This window comes from Dendrobates tinctorius, unplaced genomic scaffold, assembly GCF_039654945.1.
Source record: "Dendrobates tinctorius isolate UK_male_01 unplaced genomic scaffold, ASM3965494v1 ptg000091l, whole genome shotgun sequence".
NCBI lineage: Eukaryota > Metazoa > Chordata > Amphibia > Anura > Dendrobatidae > Dendrobates > Dendrobates tinctorius.
In genome coordinates this window covers 8,670,750-8,693,893 of record NW_027361759.1, presented here as the reverse complement: position 1 = coordinate 8,693,893, position 23,144 = coordinate 8,670,750, and the positions used below count along the sequence as shown (strand labels likewise).

Genomic DNA, 23,144 nt, shown 5'->3' with positions numbered 1-23,144 from the left:
TGCGCATTTTCCATGTCTGCGATCAGATGCGCCGGACGCTACATGTTGCATTTTTTGGTCCGCCCAACGTTGTTAAAAATGCGCATGCGCGCGTCAGCGCACGCAATGCGCAAAAAAATAGTATGACAGTCTATTTGCGCACTGACGTGCGCTGTATAGTGCGCATGTCAGCGCTTAGCGAGCGCGTGCGATTTGAGAGTAAGCAATGTCTAGACACTGTCTAAATCCAGCCCCTCAACAAGAAACATTGGGAGCATGGGAGATAAAAGAAGGGCTTTGTAGTGCCACCTCATCACTCTCCAGACATACTGCAAGAAGAAAAGACACCCACCCAGCCAGAGATCATATTTTGGATCACAGCAGCTTAATGTGAGTATGATTTTTCTGTGAGCCTCTGCTTTCAAATATATAATGTGTAGTAATGTTTTATTTTTTTCTTTTGCTAGAATGTCTTCTGGATCCGAATACTCACCAGCAGCGGAATAATTTGCAGACGCAGAGCGTGAGGTGAGTAGTTTGCTGTCTTGTGAAGTATACCTGCCTGTCCAAATGTTTAATTATTTATTTTCTTTTACAGACCTCAGCATCGGACCAGCCAAGTGAGGGTGAGCAGCCGGAGCAGCGTACACAAAGCACGGCGGGAAGGAGACGCACGGTAGAAAAGTTTTTTCCTAATTTTTTATTTTTTAAAAAAATTTTTGGATTCTGGTTTTTCTGTCCAGCTTTTCTCCCCTTTTTTTTTTCTTCTCCTTCACCACTCTCCATAAATGCAAAGATTCTAAATGTATTTCTTTTCTAGGTTCCACAATGGGATGAGTACATCTATCTAGACAATGAGCAACTCATCAGCCTTGTCCGTTGTGGGACAGCCGTGACCAGCAGTACAAGGACATTGTAGTGACCCGGCAGCTATGGAATGAAGTGGCTGCAGCATTGATGGAAGGCTGGGACAGCGCCTCTGCAACTGTCAAAAAGGCTTTCAGTAAGTATTTCTCAGTTTTGTGATGCTGCATTGACTCTTGATCCTGATGATACATGTGTGTTTACTGCAAGAGATCTGCTTGCAGTAAACACACATGTGTCCTCAGGTTCAATAGTGTACGCATTGTGTATTGAATGCTGTGTCTTTTTTATGGTTCACTCTTGATCCTGATGATACATGTGGGTTTACTGCAAGAGATCTGCTTGCAGTAAACATTCACGTGACCTCAGGTTCAATAGTGAATGCATTTTTATTTGAATTATTGGCGATTCAGCATTGATGACAACTCAGGTGTGTGTGGTAATACAGATACCATCATTGTGTTGTCCAACCTAATTTTGTTTTTCTTTTCCATTGTTTCAACAGTGAACAAAGTTCGCACACGTTGGCGCTCAATGAAGGACCGTTTCAACACTGATGTTCGTGCTGAGGGACAGGTTCGCACAGTGGCTCTTCTGCAAGGACAAGTATTTTTTATTTTTTTGGCTTATTAACCCTAATTTATATTCCACAGCTGATCCATCTTGTTAATGCTGGACACTAATGTTTACCTTTTTTTTTCCACAGCACCTGGAGCAGCACCCTGCAACCTGTCCCGGGAGCGGTTATTCATCGATCGACATCGGACCAGTCCCAGCCATCCAACAGCCAGGAAGCAAGTTGCAAGTCAGCAACACAGACAGCTAGTGGCCATGAAGCTGGTCAATCAGATGTTCCCCTGTTCCAGGTCTCTGCCACTGGTTATTCGGGCACTACCCGCCAGCGGCAGAGGGCCTCGGACAGGCCTGTCTTGCCCGAGTTCATGTACTTGAGCGAGGCCTTTCATGCCAGTCTCAAGACGCTGTCCGAAAGAGTGGAAAGTGGATTTTCTCTAATGGAACGTGGTTTTAACTGCATGGAACACCTCTTCCACTCTTCCGCACAGTGCCTTGACCGGCTGGAGGCCGACCTCAATAGACCAGAGCACCATTTCTTTAGTAAAATTGAATGGGGCATGGCGGATCACCTTAGTCCTGAGCAAAAGCTGACTGTCTTACACGCCTGCAACACTGCTTACTTGCAGGCTATGCAGCAGAATCAGTACGTGAAGCAGTCAGTGTTGTCATTCCCACCTGTGCCACCACTGACTCGCTTCACCACATTACCGACTTCTGCTGCAAATCACTGCACAGCCACCTGCATTCCTAGTCAAGCTGGGCACCACTACACCACACCAATGTCGAGTGCTGCTGGACACTCCACCCCCACCGCCACCACCATGTCATGCACTGCTCCTGTCTGGAGCACCAGTATTGCCACCGTTACCACATCTTGGCGCACCTCCAGCACTAAATCTCGTTGGGCCACCACCTCTTCACCTGTTCGCACAGAAAGAACATTTCCAGATCGGAGCACCGCCACTTCTCCAATGCATGAGAGCACACCACAACTCCGCACCATACAAGGAGCACCCCAACCACCACTCTTCAGAGGACCACCACCACATCACCTCATAGGAGTACCACCACCACTACTCTGCAGAGGATCACCGCCAACACTTCGCCTCCTCATGGCACCTCCAAAACTCAACATCAGAGTAGCACCACCACCACTTCACCAGATCGGAGCACCGCCCACACTTCTCCCACCAGAAGCACCGGGCATAATTCACCTTCCATGAGCACCGTCACCACCATTTCACCTACAAGGAGCACTGCCAGCGCCACCACCGAGCACCCTAGGGGAGACCCTCATTCTGTTTTTTATTCACATCATCCACGGACCAGCAGCTCTATGCGGTCAAGCCATGGAAGGCGGTCACACGGTGGTAGTCGGTCTAGGCAGGTGACTCCTGCCCCAAAGAAGAAAAAGCAAAAGACTTTGTTACTCCATCCCCCCTCTCCTTCCAATGTTTCACAACCTTCCTCCTTTACTATGCCTGACCTCCCTTCCCCCAGTAATTTAGTAGCACCTTCATCTAGAACCCCTTCCTCAGTTTCCAGCCGTTCATCCTCTCTCCATACCCCCAAAGTATCCAACACTTCTCCCAAACGTCCTTCAAAGTGAAAATAATTTTATTAAAAAAAAAAATAAACATTGAATATTTTGTGTTCAAATAATGTTTGGTTAATGTGTCTTTCACCGCCTACACACACTGCGCCGTACATTTTTCTTTTTTGTGTACACATAGCTCAAGAAATGACACATGTTTCGTGTGTCAATTTTGGAGATATGTATCTGCAAACAAGAAAAACTCAATATGCGTTCATTTTTTTACATGGCCTCAATGTCTTTGCTCAGGTAACGTAATAGATGATGGTGTTGATTGCAAGGACTATCTATTGTTACCTTGATGAGTATCCTTATCAGTTAATCTACTATGGTGTTTTGTAACATCATTTTACTGTTTGGAATACAATCCAAGGTTATTATAGATAGACCTTGTAAATCAGGGTTCCCCAACTCCAGTCCTCAAGGCCCACCAACAGATCATGTTTTCAGGATTTCCTTAGTATTGCTCACGTGATAATTGCATCACCTGTGCAATACAAAGGGAATCCTGAAAACATGATCTGTTGGTGTACCTTGAGGACTGGAGTTGGTGAATCAAGTTATAAACAACCTCATACTCTATTTAATGTGTGTTTTCAAAGTGAGGAGATGATGTTGAAGATACACGTCATATGGTCATGAGCCTGGCGTTGTATCATACTTTGAAGAAAAAACAATACAGGTATAAACACAGGTGTTTTATTAACATACACAACACATAAAAATTAGGTTACACCATTTGCTCTTGCCAGGCCACTTGTCCAACATCAGAGGTGAAGTAGGTCGCAAATCGGTCCCTCATTTGCCCTACTTCAACAGATGACCATAGAGGGTGCTGACTAAATTCTGGCAAGGGGTTAGGAGAGGAATCATCTAGTTCAAAACTAGGGTGCTCTCTATCCATCACAAAATTGTGTAGAACAACATAGGCCTTCACCACCTCATCCACAGTTTCTAGTTTAAGATTAATGGCTGTGGAGAGAATTCGCCATCTGGATACTAGTATACCAAAGGCACACTCTACAGGTCTTCTGGCCCTGGTCAACCTGTAATTAAAAATTCTTTTAGTGTGGTCCAAGTCCCGGCTGGAGTATGGTTTGAGCAGGTGTTGGCACATCTGGAATGCCTCATCCCCAACCATTACAAAGGGCTGTGGCGGACCTTCGGTGTTAGGAAGAGGCCGAGGCATGGGGAGATTGAACTGGTTGCCATACAACCTCCGTCCCATGTCTGAGTTCTTAAAAGCCTTGGAGTCATTTCCACGCCCAAATGCACCAATGTCCACTGCAACAAACTTACAGTCTGCATCAGAAATGGCCATTAGTACTGTAGAGAAGTACTTTTTATAGTTATAGTACGCTGATCCAGTTCTCTTGGGTTTTACGTGTATAATCCTGATGTGTTTCCCATCCACCGCACCAAAACAATTAGGGAAATTGCAGACTGTCCAGAATCTTTCTGCATTTTCAAGCCACTTTTCCACGGTGGGCAGTGGCATAAATTCTGGACAGAGAATGTCCCACAAAGCCCGGCAGGTGTCTGCAACTATTCCAGATAAGGTGGATATTCCAAGACGGAACTGGAAGTGCAGAGAAGAGAGGGTCTCTCCAGTAGCCAGGAATCTGGGACACAAAGAAACAACAAGAATTTATATTTGTGTATAGGGATTTTTAACCATTAAAAAAAAAACAAAAAAAAGGGCACACGAATAAATAAATATGTATCCTTTTCTTTAAAAAAATGCCTCAAACCAATGCAGCATACTTTTAGTACATGGCAGATCAAGAATTCTGCCGTAATATACTACTACATCAAAGAACCAATACTATCATGCAGTCAGTGGTTACGTACCATAATGTAACCAGGAGCCGTTCCTCTGGAGGAATCGCACGACGGAGCTGTGTGTCCTGTCTACGGATGACATCTTGTACACGACCAAGTAAATACATGAAGCTTTGTTGGGACATCCGTGTGTAATCCGTAAATTTATCCGGGTTTGCCTGTAGCTTGCTGTAGAGGGTGTGGTACGTTCCACGGTTCTCCCAGAGTTCAACAATAGGATGAATACACAAATGCCGCCGCTGCCGTCTTCTCTGTCTCTCTCTCTCTTTTTTCATGGCAAGCAACTGCGTAAGTTTGAGCCATCCTAATGTCCAGATCCAAGTTGAAGTGAAAGCTTTTCCAGCGCAGATCCATGTCTTCATCAAAAACTGCTAGCAACTGGGAAGAATAGCTGTAAACTGAGTCTAGATAAGGAATTCCTATAACACACGCCCACTGCTGTCCAAATGGTGGAGTATGAGTCATAATTGGTCAATGATTTGTAAAATCCTGTGATTGTGACATTATGCGCAGTAATCACGCAAACGCATGCAAAACGTTTACAAACGCATATAATCGCTGCGTTTTTTTGGCTTACCGCGCACGATTATGTCCCAAAAAAAGCTGCGCTTACAAGCGTTTGTAAGCGGTTTTTGTATGCGTTTGATGTGCGCTCCAAATGCAGCGCAAAAAAATGCTAGTGTGAAACTGGCCTTAGCCATATGGCAAGACTCGGATGGGATTTAATGCTACTAGCACATAGGGCTCCATCCCTCCTGTGTCTTGCCGTATGGCCAAGATTTGTGGATTGATTTGAAGCTTTTATTGGAAACATTTTACATAACATTAGGGATCACATTCATCGGGTGCTCTACACTGAGCACTTACATCAGGTTTATTTTTTCGTAATAATATTTATTTATAGCTACAATATAAAAAGTTTAAACCAGAAGTGTACATACACTATATACTGTAAGAAGACAGAGATGCATGTCTTTCTCAATATCTGAAATGAAATCACAATAAACATTTCCCAGTTTACGTCAATTAGGATTACCATCATTATTAATATTTGTCAAATGCCAGAATAATGAGAGAGAGAAAATGTTTTAAGGCATTTTTATTACTTACTGCAAAGTCAAAAGTTTACATATGTTTCATTAATACAGTATTTGGTGCCATTGCCCTTAAAATGAATGACTTGGGTCAAACATTTAGGATAGCCTTCCAAAAGCTTCTCACAATAGTTGCTCAGAATTTTGGTCTATTCCTCCTAACAAAACTGGTGTAACTGATCCAGGTTTGAAGGATGCCTTGCTCGCACCAGCCTTTTCAGCTTTGCCCATACATTTTCAATAGGATTGAGATCAGTGTTTTGTGATGGCAACTCCAAAACATTGACTTTGTTATCCTTAAGCCACTTTATTACCATTTTGGCAGTATGCTTTTGGTCATTGTCAATTTGGAAGACCCACTTCTGCCCAAGCTTTAAATTCCTGGCGATGTCTTGATATGTTGCTTCAGTATTGACACATAATCTTCTTTTCTCATTATGCCATCCTATTTTGTGAAGTGCACTAGTCCCTCCTGCAGCAAAACAACCCCACAACATGCTGCCACCTATGTGTTTCACAGTTGGGATGGTGTTTTTAGACTTCAAAGCTTCTCCCTTTTTCCTCCAAACTTAACGATTCTCATTATGCCCAAAAAGTTCAATTTTAGTTTAATCAGGCCACATGACATGTCTCCAAAAATTAAGGTCATTGTTCCTGTTTGCATTTGCAAACATTAATCTGGCTTTTTATATTTCTTTTGGAGAAATGGATTCTTCCTGTCACAGTGGCCTTTCAGCCCATGTTGATGCAGTACGTGTTTTACTGTGAATATTGACACAATCTTACTCATCTTCTCAAGGTCTTTTGCTTTTGTTCTTGGGTTGATATGCACATGACCAAAGCACGTTCATCTCTGGGACACAGAACCCATTTCCTTCCTGAGAGGTATGATGGCTGGACTTTCTCATCTTCTTTGTACTTGCACATAATTGCTTGTACAGATGAACAAGGCACCTTCAGATATCTTGAAATTGTACCCAAGGATGAGACAGACTTGTGTAAGTCCACAATACTCTTCCTGATATCTTGGCTGATTTCTTTAGACTTTCCCATGCTGCTACACAAACAATGTGTTTCAGGTGTCAATTAAAATACATCTATGTCACTAATTAATTTACCAAAAAATAAGCTTCCAAACACATGACATATTCATGTAGGCAGTACAGAACTGTTTAAAGGCATAGTAATCTTAGTGTATGTAAACTTTTGACTTTGCAGTAAGTAGTTAAAATGCCTTAAAACATTCTCTCTCATTATTCTAGCATTTGTCAAATATCAATAATTATGGTAATCCTAATTGACCTAAAATGGAAAAGATTCATGCTGATTTCATTTCAAATATTGAGAAAAACATGCATATGTGTCCTTTTTTGCATAGTGTATGTAAGCTTCTTTTTTGAACTGTATATATATATATATATATATAGTGGTGTAGTGCCAACTGTGTCCGCTAGGGGGCGCTGTGTGGGTGTCCCAGGACCGACGGATAGCCATGTCCAGAGTGGTAACAGGAGCAGGATGCTAAAGGATCATTATGTATCCCAAGGTGGGTGGCCTTGGGATGAAGGAAGGCTTGATCATGTGGTGATCAGCAGAGCTGCTCTTTCGTTCCAGTGTGTTAGGGAGAAGCCTTCAGGTGATTGGTGAGACGGGTGGGATCAATCACCTTCAAACCCTCCTACGGGCGTGTGTCTAGAATGCCATAGTAAAGTATATGTGTGTGAATGCTTGTAGGACCTGTGATGAGTTCATAGCCATGTGATCCGGTGGGTGTGGCTACAGACCATACAAGGTGGCCAGGGTAGGTCACATGAGTGAATGCTTGGACCCGGTTGGTCCGTATGGAAGGTCTCGTCTGTTTGACATGTCTGCCTTCCTGAGTGCACGTGGAGATGTGTGTCTGATAGTTTCCTGGAGGGAATGAACGTCTGCACTGAGAAGCAGCCATGAGGTAACCCTGACAGGGGATATAACTATGAGGCTAGAGAGCCTGCGTACTGGACATAGCAAAGCCTGTGTGACCACAGGATTAACAGAGGGGAGCTCTGTCATGGACGCTATGCTGTTTGGATATGAACTTTCTGTTGCTGTTCATGGTTTATGATGCCTAATAAACCGAATGGAATGAGTTATGTTGAGAAACCTGTGCCGGACCTGATTTATCAGCTGCCTAGCGAGTATCCCCTATCTGAATAATAAGCGCTACCTTACAATTGGTGGAGAATGCGAAGAGCAGTGTTGTAGCCTTGTTGCTAGGGGCAACGGACGAGGTCTGCAAAACTCGGTTGCTAAGGGCAACGGTTCCAAGCACACATGTTGCAGTGCTGGCAATGCTGAGCCAGGAGGGTGGACGGTCTTGAAAGCCATGTGATATGCTGACTGGGGTCAGTGGAAGAGATTTATAGGATACCTCTGTGGTAGAGGGGTCTGAGAACCTGCATGGCCGGCAGGTGTCGGTCGAGAAAGCCGTGTGATGTACTGACCGGGGTCAGAGAAAGAGACTGTGGATTGCTATAGGGTGCCTCTGTGGATAAGAGGTACCCGAGAACCTGTCTGGCCAACACAGGTAACGGACAGGTGTCCATGTTGTACTGACTGGGGTCAGTGAGAAAGACTGTGTACCTGGAGGGTTCAGTGTGCAACGTCCTGGAGGGTCAGTGTTAGGAGGTTCTGGGAGAATCGGATCCCTGGAGCATGTGTTGTGACCTTGGACCTGGTGAGGCGTGAGTGCTGAGCAGTCTCAGGAGGAGACGGATGTCATGGATAGCACCCGCTGAGCCCCTGGACCTGGTGAGGCCGGTGTGTTGGGAAACCCTGGGAGGGGGGTCGGCTCCCTGAATAGCACCCGGTGCACCCTGTGTGTTGGACGGTCTCAGGAGGAGATGGCCGCCCTGAATAGCACACAGACAGGGCACGTGAGTTTTGTGTTGTGTGTGTTTTTTTTACTTTTCCCTCTCAAGTCAGCTTGCAGTGGCTCAGTGGGGTCAAGAAGGTGACAAGTGGCTTGCTGTAACCCGGCAGGGTTACGAAGGTGACAAGCGGCTTGCTGTAACTCGGCGGTGTTACGAAGGTGACAAGCGGCTTGCTGTAACTCGGCGGGGTTACGAAGGTGACACCAGCAGCTGTGTGTGAGCGACAGCTGGAGGTGTCGGAGACCGGTGACAGCAGGAGCTGTGGTGGTGCCAGCAAGAACTTTTGTGGTATCATACTTAAAGGGCCAGTACAGGCCCAAGAAACTGTGTCATGTGAACTGTGGTCTAAGGAGACCTATAGAAAGGACATGGGGAAATCCTGAAAGGGGGCGGTGACCCAAATCGGGGTGGTAACCCAAAAAGGGGTGGAGTCCCAGAGGGAGGCGGTGACCCAAATGAGGGTGGGAGCCCAAAAAGGGGTGGAGTCCCAAAAGGAGATAGTCGCCCAAAAGGGGGTGGAGTCCCGGCGAATGGGGGTGGAACGTTCCGATGTAAAAAGGCTGGTACAGATGAATTGGTGCCAGGAGCAAATGTCCTATGTCTGTGCTCTCTGCCTGGTGGACTACCCAGCCAGCACGATGCTGCGGGGGAGTGGCCTCCAGATAGATAATGAAGATATAGTTGGCTTGGTTGACCCTGGGACTCTAGTGCGGGTTGCTCCTGAGACACCTGGCAGAAAGGTGGGGGTCATTTGCAACGACGGGGACACTAAGAGTTGCCCGATCACCAGGATAGTCTTTGAGACAGGTTGGGACATTGAGGGACAGGATGCCATGATAGTCCCAAGTTTGTCCTGTTCAGTGGTTATAGGCCGAGATTCTAGACTGTTCTCAGGGTTGTGGGAGAGGGGAGTTCCTCTACAGCAAGGGGATGGAGACGTTTCTACTGTTGGGCTAGCAGACAGTGAGAAGATGACGCTTGCTAAAGTGGACAGGTCTGATATAGAAGTGACCGGAACAAGGGGTACATCTGCCCAACGTACGGACCTGACGTCTCGTGACATGACGGATGGTGGGCTGGGAGATGAGGCGACTGCACTGGACGCACGGTCAGAGGGTAACTGGAGGGTTCACTCGGATGATCGGGGTGGCTCAGTCTCTGGGGGTGACTGTGGTTCTGAGAGAGAAAGGGAGCATAGACTAGAAGAGCTAGAGAAGGAAGTCTCCGAGCTCAAAGATCACCTGGCATCGTGGCAAGGTCTGAATAGGTCCCTCAGAGAAGAGGTAGGCGTACTCACAGAAACTGTAAGAGGCCTTCTGCGGGAGAAGAAGTGGGACGAAAACTCACAGCGGCCAGGCCCGAGTGAGGAACAGAGTGAAGACAAGAAGAAACTGGAAAGTATGGAAGCAGAGATGATTTGTTTTCAGGAGGAGCTTGCTGCTGCAGAGCATGCTAAAAGGCAAGCACAGCAGGAAAGAGATGAACTGGCTGATGAAATTGCCAACAACAGTGGTAAAGGTGCTCTGGCTTTGGAAGAAAAGAGGCGTTTAGAGTCTCGCATTGTACAGCTTGAAGAAGAATTGGAGTTAGAACAAGGCAACATTGAATTAGCCAATGACAGGCTGAGAAAGGCCACACTTCAGGATGACCAGATGAATACTGATCTGTATGCAGAACGTAGCAATGCTCAGAAGAACGAGAATGCCCGTCAGCAATTAGATCGCCAGAATAAGGAGTTAAAAGCAAAGGTTGCACAACTGGAGGAACAGCTTGATGCTGAAACTAAAAAGCGACAATCTGCAAACAAACAAGTATGGCGTACGGAGAATAAACTGAAGGATGTAGTAATGCAAATGGATGATGAAAGGCGTAATTCTAAGCAGTACAAAGAGCTGGCGGAGGGAAAAAATGTTCGTCTGAAGCAGCTGAAGCGTCAGGTGGAAGAAGCAGAGAAAGAGGCTCAACGTGCCAGTACTTTACACCGTAGATTACAGCGTGAACTGGAGGATGCTACAGAGACAACAGGTGCAATGAACCGTGAGGTTAATGCATTGAAAAGCAAACTTAGACGTGGTGATGTACCATTTGTTGCAAGACCCATAGATAGAAAAGGAGTTGACAGAGCGCACTGTAGAAGTGTGGTGACTAAACAGTGCCTGATGACGCAGACAGACTGTGACTGGAGGGCCAAAGCCCAAGACTGATATTCTGACCGCTGGGGGCCTTGGAGGCCTAACGTAGAGATGAGGCCATATGACAGACGGTGACGGTTCTCTCGACCTGTTGGGCAAGGTGACATAGGTGCCCAGTCTCGAGATCCCTGGGTAATGTTGTGTGTTCAACCCCACAAGTTTGAACAGAGGGGGGAGGTATGTGGTGTAGTGACCACTGTGTTCGCTAGGGGGCGCTGTGTGTGTGTCCCAGGACGGAAAGCCATGTCCAGAGTGGTAACAAGAGCAGGGTGCTAAAGGATCGTTACGTATCCCAAGGTGGGTGGCCTTGGGATGAAGGCTTGATTATGTGCTGATCAGCAGAACTGATCTTTCATTCCAATGTGTTAGGGAGAAGCCTTCAGGTGATTGGTGAGACGGGTGGGATCAATCACCTACAAACCCACCTAGGGGCATGTGTCTAGAATGCCATAGTAAAATATATGTGTGTGAATGCTTGTAGGACCTGTGATGAGGTCATAGCCATGTGATCTGATGGGTGTGGCTACGGACCATATAAGGTGGCCAGGGTAGGTCACATGAGTGAATGCTTGGACCCAATTGGTCTGTATGGAAGGTCTCGTCTGGCTGACATGTCTGCCTTCCTGAGTGCACGTGGAGACGTGTGTCTGATAGTTCCCTGGAGGGAATGAACGTCTGCAATGAGAAGCAGCCATGAGGTAACCCTGACAGGGGATACAGCTGTGAGGCTAGAGAGCCTGCGTACCAGACATAGCAAAGCCTTTGTGACCACAGGATTAACAGAGGGGAGCTCTGTCATGGATGCTATGCTGTTTGGATATGAACTTTCTGTTGCTGTTCATGGTTTATGATGCCTAATAAACCAAATGGACTGAGTTATGTTGAGAAACCTGTGCCGGACCTGATTTATCGGCTGCCTAGTGAGTATCCCCTATCTGAATAACAAGCGCTACCTTACTATATATATATATATATATATATATATATATATATATACACACACAGTATTTATTACTTTGTGATTTAAAAAAAATACAGACAGCTTTTTTCAACTTTTTTGCTTTGTCTCACTATGGAACTTTCACTTTTTCCAGTCTGATCACAGCTGTAAGGTATAGCAATGCAGAATCACCTTGTCTGACTCTTCCAACTTGCCCTAATGTGGTGGCAAGTGGGATAATGCTTGTGGGGTTGAAGTCAGCTGTTTTATGGCCACTGACATCAAATTCACAGGTTAATAATGGAGAGGCATATTTAAGACACCCCCTAAACCCATAGGACTAAAATCATCAGCTCTCAGCCACCCCAGAACTGGCACATCAATAATATGGCACTTAGCTTTGGGCTTCCCACTTACCTTGGTGTGATGGCAAGTGGGGTAATAGTTGTGGGGTTTAGGTCAGCTTTGTATTTGCAGCTGACATCAAGCTTAGGGGTTAGTAATGGAGAAGCTTGTATAAGACATCCCCATTACTAATCCTTTAGTTAGATTGCATAAAACACACAGCCAGAAAAAAATGCTTTAACTTCACATTTTGTACATGTTCCTATACAGTACATAGTGTTACCCTTATACTAACATCCATTATTTACCTGTTGTATTGTCTCATAATTTGTGTCTTCCCTGGCTTGACCATCCACTAGTGTAAATATTGTTGTATAATTGAAACCTATTTTTGATTAATTCTATTTTAAACAATATAGGTTTCTTTGTTATCGGTCACTAATTCTGGGGTACATATGCTATATGCTTTCTTATTTTCTTAATTCAATTGGAAGTTCCCAGTATTTTGGACTATGGCCCCTTATTTTGTCCATTAATCTGGCAATTTTCAAATTGTCACTGATCGACTGGCACCAAATTTATGTGACAAATTGATCAGCAGCTATTATAAGTGAGTGAAACATATAGTAGGACATGTATGGACTCAAGGTTTAGAGGATCCTTTCCTTATGGGTATTGTAATATTTGCTTTTTGTCTGAAACCCACAAAAATCTTTACCAACCCTATTGACTAGGGATGAGCGAGGATACTCGTTAGGATTGGGAACTCGGCGAGTAAAGCGGTACTCGTATTCTGGCGAGTATTTCACTACTCGCTTCGCAATATTCGGCACAGCCCGCACAGCCCAGCACAGTCCCCGTACAGCCCAGCACAGTCCCGCAAAGACCTGCACAGTCCTCGCACAGTCCAGCACAGTCCCGCACAGCCCTGCAAGTCCCGCACAGTACCTGCACAGCCCAGCACAGAACCCGCACAGTCCTGCACAGTACCCGCACAGCCCAGCACAGTCCTGCACGGCCCCGCACAGTCCCGCACAGCCCGTCACAGTCCTCGCACAGTACCTGCACAGCCCAACACAGTCTTCGCACAGTCCCCGCCCAGTCGAACACACACACACAGCCCATTTCTCGCATTTCCCATTGACTTACATTGGACTCGCTACTCGTTACGAGTACTCGAGTACTAGGAGGTACTCGTAACGAGTACAGCGAGTCCGAGTATTTCACTACTCACTCATCCCTACTATTGACCAACAGCAATATTAACATAGAAACTTTATAAATTGTAAAATGTGCAATGTTATTTATGCCTTAATTAGACCCTGCCCTAGGAAAAACTTCCCAATAGTTACGCAAAAGGATTTAACAGCATACCTCAAATACCAACCTAATCAACTAGGATCTTAACTAGGGCAAAACACTTTCTACGGTAGTACCACACTTTTTTCATGTACATGCTGGTAAAACTAAAGGACTTAACCCCTTCCCAACCAATGACGCCACATAGGTGTCATGAAAAGTCGCGCCAATACGACCAGTGACGCCTATGTGGCATCATGAATTAATTGCCCTTCTGCGGGTCGGGTTACCGGGGTCACTGAAATTTGATGAAATATTACAATCCAGCCATGCCCGATGCTGCAGTAGCATCGGGCATGGCTGGAGACACTGATCCAATCCCCCCACCGGCGATCGGCCCCCTGCCACTGAATGACAGCGGCGATCTACTGCCGCTATCATCATCTGCTCCCCCGCCTTCCCTCCGCTCCCCCAGCTTCCGGTCACCTCCCCTCCCACCCCCGGTACCTTCCGAGTGTTGCTGTCGCTCCCGGGGTCCCGTGGCCCCGGATCATGGGCGCCGCCATATTGGAAAATGGCAGGCACATGCGCAGTGCGCCCGCTCGAATCTGCCGCTGCAGATTCCATTCATTCATTTTGATCATTGTGATTAACTCTCACAGTGATCAAAATAAAATGAAAAGTAAATAACCCCCCCCTCTATCACCCCCATAGGTAGCAACAAATAATAAAATATAGAAAATATTTTTATTTTTATTTTTCCATTAGGGTTAGGTGTTGTGAGTTCATTTTCCCCTTCATTACTGAGGCCCGAGGAACTCCCTCTTCTGTTAAAGAAAGGTAGTGAGCCTGATTATCAAACACCTGAGGCTGATGATGATGACTGGCTGAGTGGAGATACTGACTGGATATAAGGCTGCCGACGCCCTTCTACCCTGCGGGTGATTTCTCTGTGGGATCCTTGGAGACCAGTCTGAATTCCTGCTCCTCTAAAGCTAAGTTTGCTGCTCGGCCTTTTGCTTTGGTGCTTTGACTTTGTTTTGCTTTGTTTTTCTGGATTTCTGCCATTCCCTGCTGGGGTGTGCTGAATTCATTTAGTTCTGTCTTCTGAAAATACCTGAGTGCTGATTTAGTTTTTGAAGCCTAGCTGCTTCAGGGCCTTTTTCATATCAGCTTGTTGGCTTATGTCTTTGATAGGGTTTTGGCAGATTGCAGACAGCAACCTTCCTGTCCTTTCCTATATAGGTAGTTTTGGGCCCCGTCTTTGCTCAGTCTATCTTTCTGTCTGTGTTAGTATTTTCATCTTGCTTCACTGTCATTATATGTTGAGGGCTGCCTATTGCTTTGGGGTCTGCTCTGGGGCAGTTTAGATTTCCCCTTTCTTTCTTTAGGCCTATGTAATTCTCCGGCTGTGATCGAGGGGTCTAGGGCATCGTAGGAACCCCCCACGGCTACTGCTAGTTGTGTTGATAGGTTCAGGGGTCTGCAATCTGATAGTTGCCAACTTCTCTGGTTTTCTGGACTTAGCTTGTATTTCTGCTTTTGCCTCCTACGGTGACTCATTCATAACTAGAGTTGAGCGATACCGTCCGATACTTCAAAGTATCGTATCGGATGGTATCGGCCGATCTTTAAAAAAAGTATCGGTATCGCCGATTCCGATACCGGAAGTCCCATTCAAGTCTATGGGACTTCCGGTATCGGAATAAGGAAAACCCTTTCCTGCCCTTGTACAGCCTCTCTGGGGTCTGTACGGGCCTTTCGGGGGGCTGTGCCGGCCTGCCAGGGGGTCTGTGCAGGCTCCGGTGGTCTGTGCCGGCCTGCCGGTGGTCTGTGCAGGCTCCGGGGGGCTGTGCCGGCCTGCCGGGGGGCTGTGCCGGCCTGCCGGGGGGCTGTGCCGGCTCCGGGGGGCTGTGCCGGCCTGCCGGGGGGCTGTGCCGGCCTGCCGGTGGTCTGTGCAGGCTCCGGGGGTCTGTGCAGGCATCGTCCGATGGGACTACAAGTCCCATCGGGCGATGCCTGCTACCATGACAGTGATTGACACATTAGCCAATGATGGGACAGTAGTAGTCCCATCATCCGGCTAATGTGTTAAATGTAAAAAAAAAAAAAAAATTACATGCTACATACATACATACAACATGCATACTACATACATGCTACATTCATACTACATACTACATACATGCTACATTCATACTACATAAATACTACATGCAACATACATACTACATATATACTACATGCATGCTACATACATACTGCATGCTACATACATACCACATATATACTACATATATACTACATGCATGCTACATGCATGCTACATGCTACATACATAACACATACATACTACATGCTACATACTACATATATACTACATGCATGCTACATACTACATGCTACATACATACTACATATATACTACATGCATGCTACATACATACTGCATGCTACATGCATGCTACATACATACTACATGCTACATACATACTACATATATACTACATACATACTACATACATACTACATGCATGCTACATACATACCACATACATAACACATATTTACTACATGCATGCTACATACATACTACATGCTACATACATACCATATACATACTACATGCATGCTACATACATACTACATGCATGCTACATACATACTACATGCTACATACATACTACATATATACTACATGCATGCTACATACATACTACATGCTACATACATACTACATATATACTACATGCATGCTACATACTACATGCTACATACATACTACATACATACTACATGCATGCTACATACCACATACATAACACATATATACTACATGCATGCTACATACATACTACATGCTACATACATACCATATACATACTACATGCATGCTACATACATACTACATGCATGCTACATACATACTACATGCTACATACATACTACATATATACTACATGCCTGCTACATACATACTACATGCTACATACATACTACATATATACTACATGCATGCTACATACTACATGCTACATACATACTACATACATACTACATGCTACATACATACCACATATATACTACATACATACAATACATTCATACAATACATACATAGACATACAGTACATATAACATAGAGTAACATACTTACCAATACTTGTCACATTGTTCCCCGAAGCCATTGTCTTTTCCGGGATAAATATTAACATAACAAACCACAAAAATACTCACCCACGATCCGAAGCAGTCCACGAATGTGTCCCACGACGATCTTGGGTAGAGAACTGCAGCATCAGCTGTTGCTGCCGTTCTCTACGGGCTGCAGGAATCCAATGACGGAAGGTAGGTATCCTTCCGCACTGTATTCCTCCGCCACTTAAAAAAAAAAAAAGTCCCTAGTCTCACTTTATGCCATTGCTGTGTGGGAAATTCCCACGCAGCAATGGCATAAAGTGAGACTAGGGACTTTTTTTTTTTTAAGTGGCGGAGGAATACAGTGCGGAAGGATACCTACCTTCCGTCATTGGATTCCTGCAGCCCGTAGAGAACGGCAGCATCGTCTGATGCTGCAGTTCTCTACCCAAGATCGTCGTGGGACACACTCGTGGACTGCTTCGGATCGTGGGTGAGTATTTTTGTGGTTTGTTATGTTAATATTTATCCCGGAAAAGACAATGGCTTCGGGGAACAATGTGACAAGTATTGGTAAGTATGTTACTCTATGTTATATGTACTGTATGTCTATGTATGTATTGTATGAATGTATTGTATGTATGTAGTATATATGTGGTATGTATGTAGCATGTAGTATGTATGTAGTATGTATGTAGCATGTAGTATGTAGCATGCATGTAGTATATATGTAGTATGTATGTAGCATGTAGTATGTATGTAGCATGCATGTAGTATATATGTAGTATGTATGTAGCATGTAGTATGTATGTAGCATGCATGTAGTATATATGTAGTATGTATGTAGCATGTAGTATGTATGTAGCATGCATGTAGTATATATGTAGTATGTATGTAGCATGCATGTAGTATGTATGTAGTATGTATGTAGTATGTATGTAGCATGCAGTATGTATGTAGCATGTATGTAGTATGTATGTAGCATGTAGTATGTATGTAGCATGCATGTAGCATGTATGTAGTATGTATGTAGTATGTATGTAGCATGTAGTATGTATGTAGTATTTTTTTTTTTTTTTTTTTAACATTTAACACATTAGCCGGATGATGGGACTACTACTGTCCCATCATTGGCTAATGTGTCAACACTGTCATGGTAGCAGGCATCGCCCGATGGGACTTGTAGTCCCATCGGACGATGCTTGCACAGACCCCCGGACATCAGCACAGCCCCCCGGCAGGCCGGCACAGCCCCCCGGCAGGCCGGCACAGCCCCCCGGCAGGCCGGCACAGCCCCCCGGCAGGCCGGTACAGACCTCCACAGGGTGCACAGACCACCGGCAGGCCGGCACAGCCCCCCGGCAGGCCGGTACAGACCCCGGGCAGTCCACACAGCCCCCCGGCAGGCCGGCACAGCCCCCCGGCAGGCCGGCACAGCCCCCCGGCAGGCCGGCAGAGACCCCCGGAAGGCCCGAAATGACGGCGCATCATGATGCGCACACACCGCGCATCATGATGACGTCAGGCCGTCAATCAACTGAACTTCCGATTCCGATGCCGAATTCCGATATTGAAAAAATATCGGAAGTCGGTATCGGAATTCCGATACAGCAAGTATCGGCCGATACCCGATACTTGCGGTATCGGAATGCTCAACACTATTCATAACAGTTAGGGTTAGGGCTAGGGTTAGGGTTAGGGCTAGTTTTAGAATTAGGGTAAGGCTTAGAAATAGGGTTAGGGTTAGGTTTGGGGTTAGGGTGGAATTAGGGATAGGGTTGGAATTAGGGTTAGGGTAAGGGTGGAATTAGGGTTAGGGTTGGAATTAGGGTTAGGGTTGGAATTAGGGTTATGATTAGAGTTAGTGGTTTGTTGGAGTTAGGGTTGGGATTAGGGTTAGGCTTGTGGTTAGGGTTATGGTTAGGGTTGGGATTAGGGTTAGGGATGTGTCGGGGTTATGGATATGTTGCGGTTAGGGATGGAGTTAGAATTGAGGGGTTTCCACTGTTTAGGCACCTCAGGGGGTCTCTAAATGTGACATGGTGCCACCATTGATTCCAGCCAATTTTGCGCTCAAAACGTCATACACTGCTCCCTCCGTGTGCCCAAACAGTGTTTTACCCCAACATATGGGGTATCAACGTACTCATGAAAAATTGCACAACAACTTTGGGGGTCTAATTTCTCTTGTTACCCTTGGGAAAATAAAAAATTGGGGGCTAAAATATTATTTTTGTGGAAAAAAAAATTATTTTTTCTATTTTCACGTTTCTGCGTTATAAACTTTTGTAAAGCACTTGGGGGTTCAAAGTGCTCATTAGACATCTAGATAAGTTCCTTGGAAGGTCAAGTTTCCAAAATGGGGTCACTTGTTGGGGTTTCTACTGTTTAGGCACATCAGGGGCTCTGCAAACGTAACGATGACCGCAGATCATTCCATCAAAGTCTGCATTTCAAAACGTCACTACTTCCATTCCGTGCCCTGGTGTGTGCCCAAACAATGGTTCCCCCCACATATGGGGTACCAGCGTACTCAGGACAAACTGGACAAGAACTTTTCTGGTCCAATTTCTCCTGTTACCCTTGTGAAAAAAAATTGCGGCCTAAAAACTTTTTTTTGAGGAAAAAAATGATTTTTGATTTTCACGTCTCTGCGTTATAAACTTCTGTGAAGCACTTGGGGGTTCAAGGTGCTCACCACACATCTAGATACGTTCCTTGGGGGGTCTAGTTTCCAAAATGGGGTCACTTGTGGGGGGGTTTCCACAGTTTAGGTACATTAGGGGCTCTGCAAATGTAACATGATGCACGCAGACCATTCCATCAAGTCGGCAATTCAAAACGTCACTACTTCCCTTCCAAGCCCCGACGTGTGCCCAAACAGTGGTCCCCCCACATATGGGGTACCAGTATATTCAGGAAAAACTGGACAAAAACTTTTGGGGTCCAATTTATCCTGTTACCCTTGTGAAAATAAAAAATTGCGGACTAAAAAATAATTTTTTGAGGAAAAAAATATTTTTTATTTTCACGCCTCTGTGTTATAAACTGTGAAGCACCTGGGGGTACAAAGTGCTCACTATGCATCTAGATAAGTTCCTTAGGGGGTCTAGTTTCCAAAATGGTGTCATTTGTGAGGGGTTCCACTGTTTAGGCACATGAGGGGTTTTCCAAATGCGACATGGCGTCCGATCTCAATTCCAGCCAAAAAAGTCAAATGGCGCTGCTTCCCTTCTGAGCTCTGCCACGCGCCGAAATAGTGGTTTACCCCCACATATGGGGTATCAGCGTACTCAGGAATAATTGCACAATAACTTTTGGGGTCCTGTTACTCTTGGGAAAATAAAAATTGGGGGTGAAGAGATCATTTTTGTGGAAAAAATATGATTTTTTAATTGTACGGCTGTACGTTATAAACTTATGTGAAGCCCTTAGGGGTTCAAAGTGCTCATCACATATCTAGATAAGTTCCTTGGGGGCTCAAGTTTCCAAAATGGGGTCACTTGTGGGGGGTTTCCACTGTTTAGGCACATCAGGAGCTTTCCAAACTTGACATGGCATCCGATCTGAATTCCAGCCAATTTTGCAGTGAAAAAGTCAAACGGCCCTCCTTCACTTCCGAGCTCTGCCATGCGCCCAAACAGTGGTTCCCCCACATATCAGGTATCGGCGTACTCAGGACAAATTGCACAATACATTTTGCAGTCCAATTTCTCCTGTTACCCTTGGTAAAATAAAAAGATTGAACCGGAAGTAATTTTTTTGTGAAAAAAAGTTAAATGTTCATTTTTTTTTTAAACATTCAAGAAATTCCTGTGAAGCACCTGAAGGGTTAATAAACTTCTTGAATGTGGTTTTGAGCACCTTGAGGGGTGCAGTTTTTAGAATGGTGTCACTTTTGGGTATTTTCTATAATATAGACCCCTCAAAGTGACTTCAAATGTGATGTGGTCCATAAAAATAAAATGGTGTTGTAAAAATGAGAAATCGCTGGTCAATTTTAACCCTTATAACTTCCTAACAAAAAAAAATTTTGGTTCCCAAATTATGCTGATGTAAAGTAAACATGTGGGAAATGTTACTTATTAAGTTTTTTGAGTGCCATATCTCTGTGATTTAAGAGCATAAAAATCAAAGTTGGAAAATTGCGAAATTTTCAAAATTTTCGCCAAATTTCCATTTTTTTCACAAATAAACGCAAGTTATATGAATGAAATTTTACCACTAACATGAAGTACAATATGTCACGAGAAAACAATGTCAGAAGCAACGGGATCCATGGAAGTGTTCCAGAGTTATTACCTGATAAAGGGACAGTGGTCAGAATTGTAAAAATTTTTCCAGGGCATTAACATGCAAACCACCCTTGGTAGAAAAGGGGTTAAAAAGGTGACTATGTAAGACAGCTGTCTTTACTTCAGATAATGAGTTGATTACGAGCGTCTAATTGGTCTGTAGTAGCTAGAACTCTTAATGGTTGATAGGGGATCAAATACTTATTTTTCACTGCAAAATGCAAATAAATGTATATATTTTATACAATGTGATTTTCTGGATTTTATTTTTGATATTCTATCTCTCAGTTTTAACATTTACCTACCCTTAAAATTATAGACTGTTCATGTCTTTGTCAGTCGGCAAACATTCAAAATCAGCAAGGGATCAAATAATTATTTTCAGCACTGTACTAATAAATGACCTTTTGATGTTGCACCAGCACTTTATTACACCTTGCACTCTGTATTACTTTTCTGTGTCTTCATTTTTATATAAATATATTTATTTGTTTCGCATCCAGTGGTAAGTCTTTTCATTTACCAGTAATCATGACTTTAATCAAATATATATATATATTTATATATGCTGCTACTTTGTATACACTTAAAAACTTGAGGATGAAATTTCTTAATTTTTCATCGGTCCCTCTTGTGAAACCCATTCTTGTGTCATCTGAAACGCATACCTCACTTCCGGTTTGCCACATCACTAGTTTAAATTTTGCATTATACCTGCTGATTTATACCTCATGACTAGAGATGGGTGGACCCAAAGATGTCCTGCGGGTTTGGACAAACAATTAAAAAAAAGTTCGGGTTCGGGAACCCGAACAGTACCCGGATCCAAACTGGACCCCATTCACTTGAATGGGGGTCCCAAACATCCAGTGTTTGCCACTCTGTCATGTGCAAAAACTGCTTCTTATCGGTGGTGAAATCATTTATTTATTTAAAGTCTCATGGAGTATCCCTGACCTCAGAAAGTTCACCACAGTTCACTGTGAGAAATTTCTCACAATGAACTGCAGTTATCCCTCTGAGCTCAGTACTGCACCGTGAAACTTTCTCACTGTGCTAGTGGGGATCTCACTGAGGTCATCCAATGGAATGGGATTTAGGTGAGTATACCTGTGCTTTGTTACTTTTAAATAAAAAGTAAAAGTGTGTTTATTTTATTTCAAATAAAAGTCTTAATACTTTTTGAGTGTTTATTTACCATACAGCTATAGGATTCGTAATGAATAGGTGTCTTGTAGACACCTTTCATTATTAAGCTGTGGGTTTGATGTAATTGGATAATACAAACGTGACACCAACCCTACAAATATGACACTACAGGGAACCTGAGAAGAGCCAAGCATAGCACCAGAATTTACACATTTAATAGATGCGACCTTTCTGTGTGACTGAAGGCTGCTGTTTTTATGCTGAGGGGTCAATAGCCCATTAACAACCTGAGATTACCAGACCCCAGCTGTCTGTTTTAGCTTAGTTGGTTGTCAAAAATGGGGGGGACCCCATGCCGGTTTCTTAAATTATTTATTTAAATAATTAAAAACATTGGAGTGGAGACCCCTCTATTCTTGATAACCAGCTTTGCTAACATTGACAGCTGAAGGTTTCAACCCCCAGCTGTGAGTTTTGCCTGGTTGGTTATCAAAAATACAGGGGAACATACATTGGTTCTTTTTTAATTATTTATTTAGAGCGCAAGTGCTGGCTGATGAATAATCCTATCAGCTGCTCCCAGCTCTCGCTGTTATTAGGGGCAGCTGGTGTAGGCTGATGGGAAGAGTAGTACCTTTTTAGCTCCGATCACAGCTGCGGGCTCACGCTGTCATTTGACACTGCGGCTGTCTGACCAGAGATAATGATTTTACCGCTGATCAGAAGCAATGCTTACTGCGCTGTCATACACATGACAGTGCAACAAACATGCGGTGTTCGGGGGGGTCAAATCCAAACAGACTTCCTGGTGAAGTCTGCCTATGTTATCTGTGCCCGAACAGGAGGTGTTTGGTACGGACGCTTAACTTTACTGTTAAGGTTCACCCATCTCTATTCATCACTTGACTTATTGCTTAACCTTATA

The 23,144-nt window shown here is 44.4% G+C and overlaps 1 protein-coding gene across 1 annotated transcript in view; it reads left to right on the top strand.

The window, feature by feature from the left end:
- Nucleotides 1-23,144, top strand: part of LOC141098447 (uncharacterized) — a 59,857-nt gene that overhangs the window by 16,738 nt on the left and 19,975 nt on the right. Inside the window, exons 3-4 of the mRNA XM_073586267.1 lie at nt 447-507; nt 10,171-10,991. Of these exons, the coding sequence (XP_073442368.1) occupies nt 447-507; nt 10,171-10,991 (882 nt within the window). The remainder of the gene's footprint in view (nt 1-446; nt 508-10,170; nt 10,992-23,144) is intronic.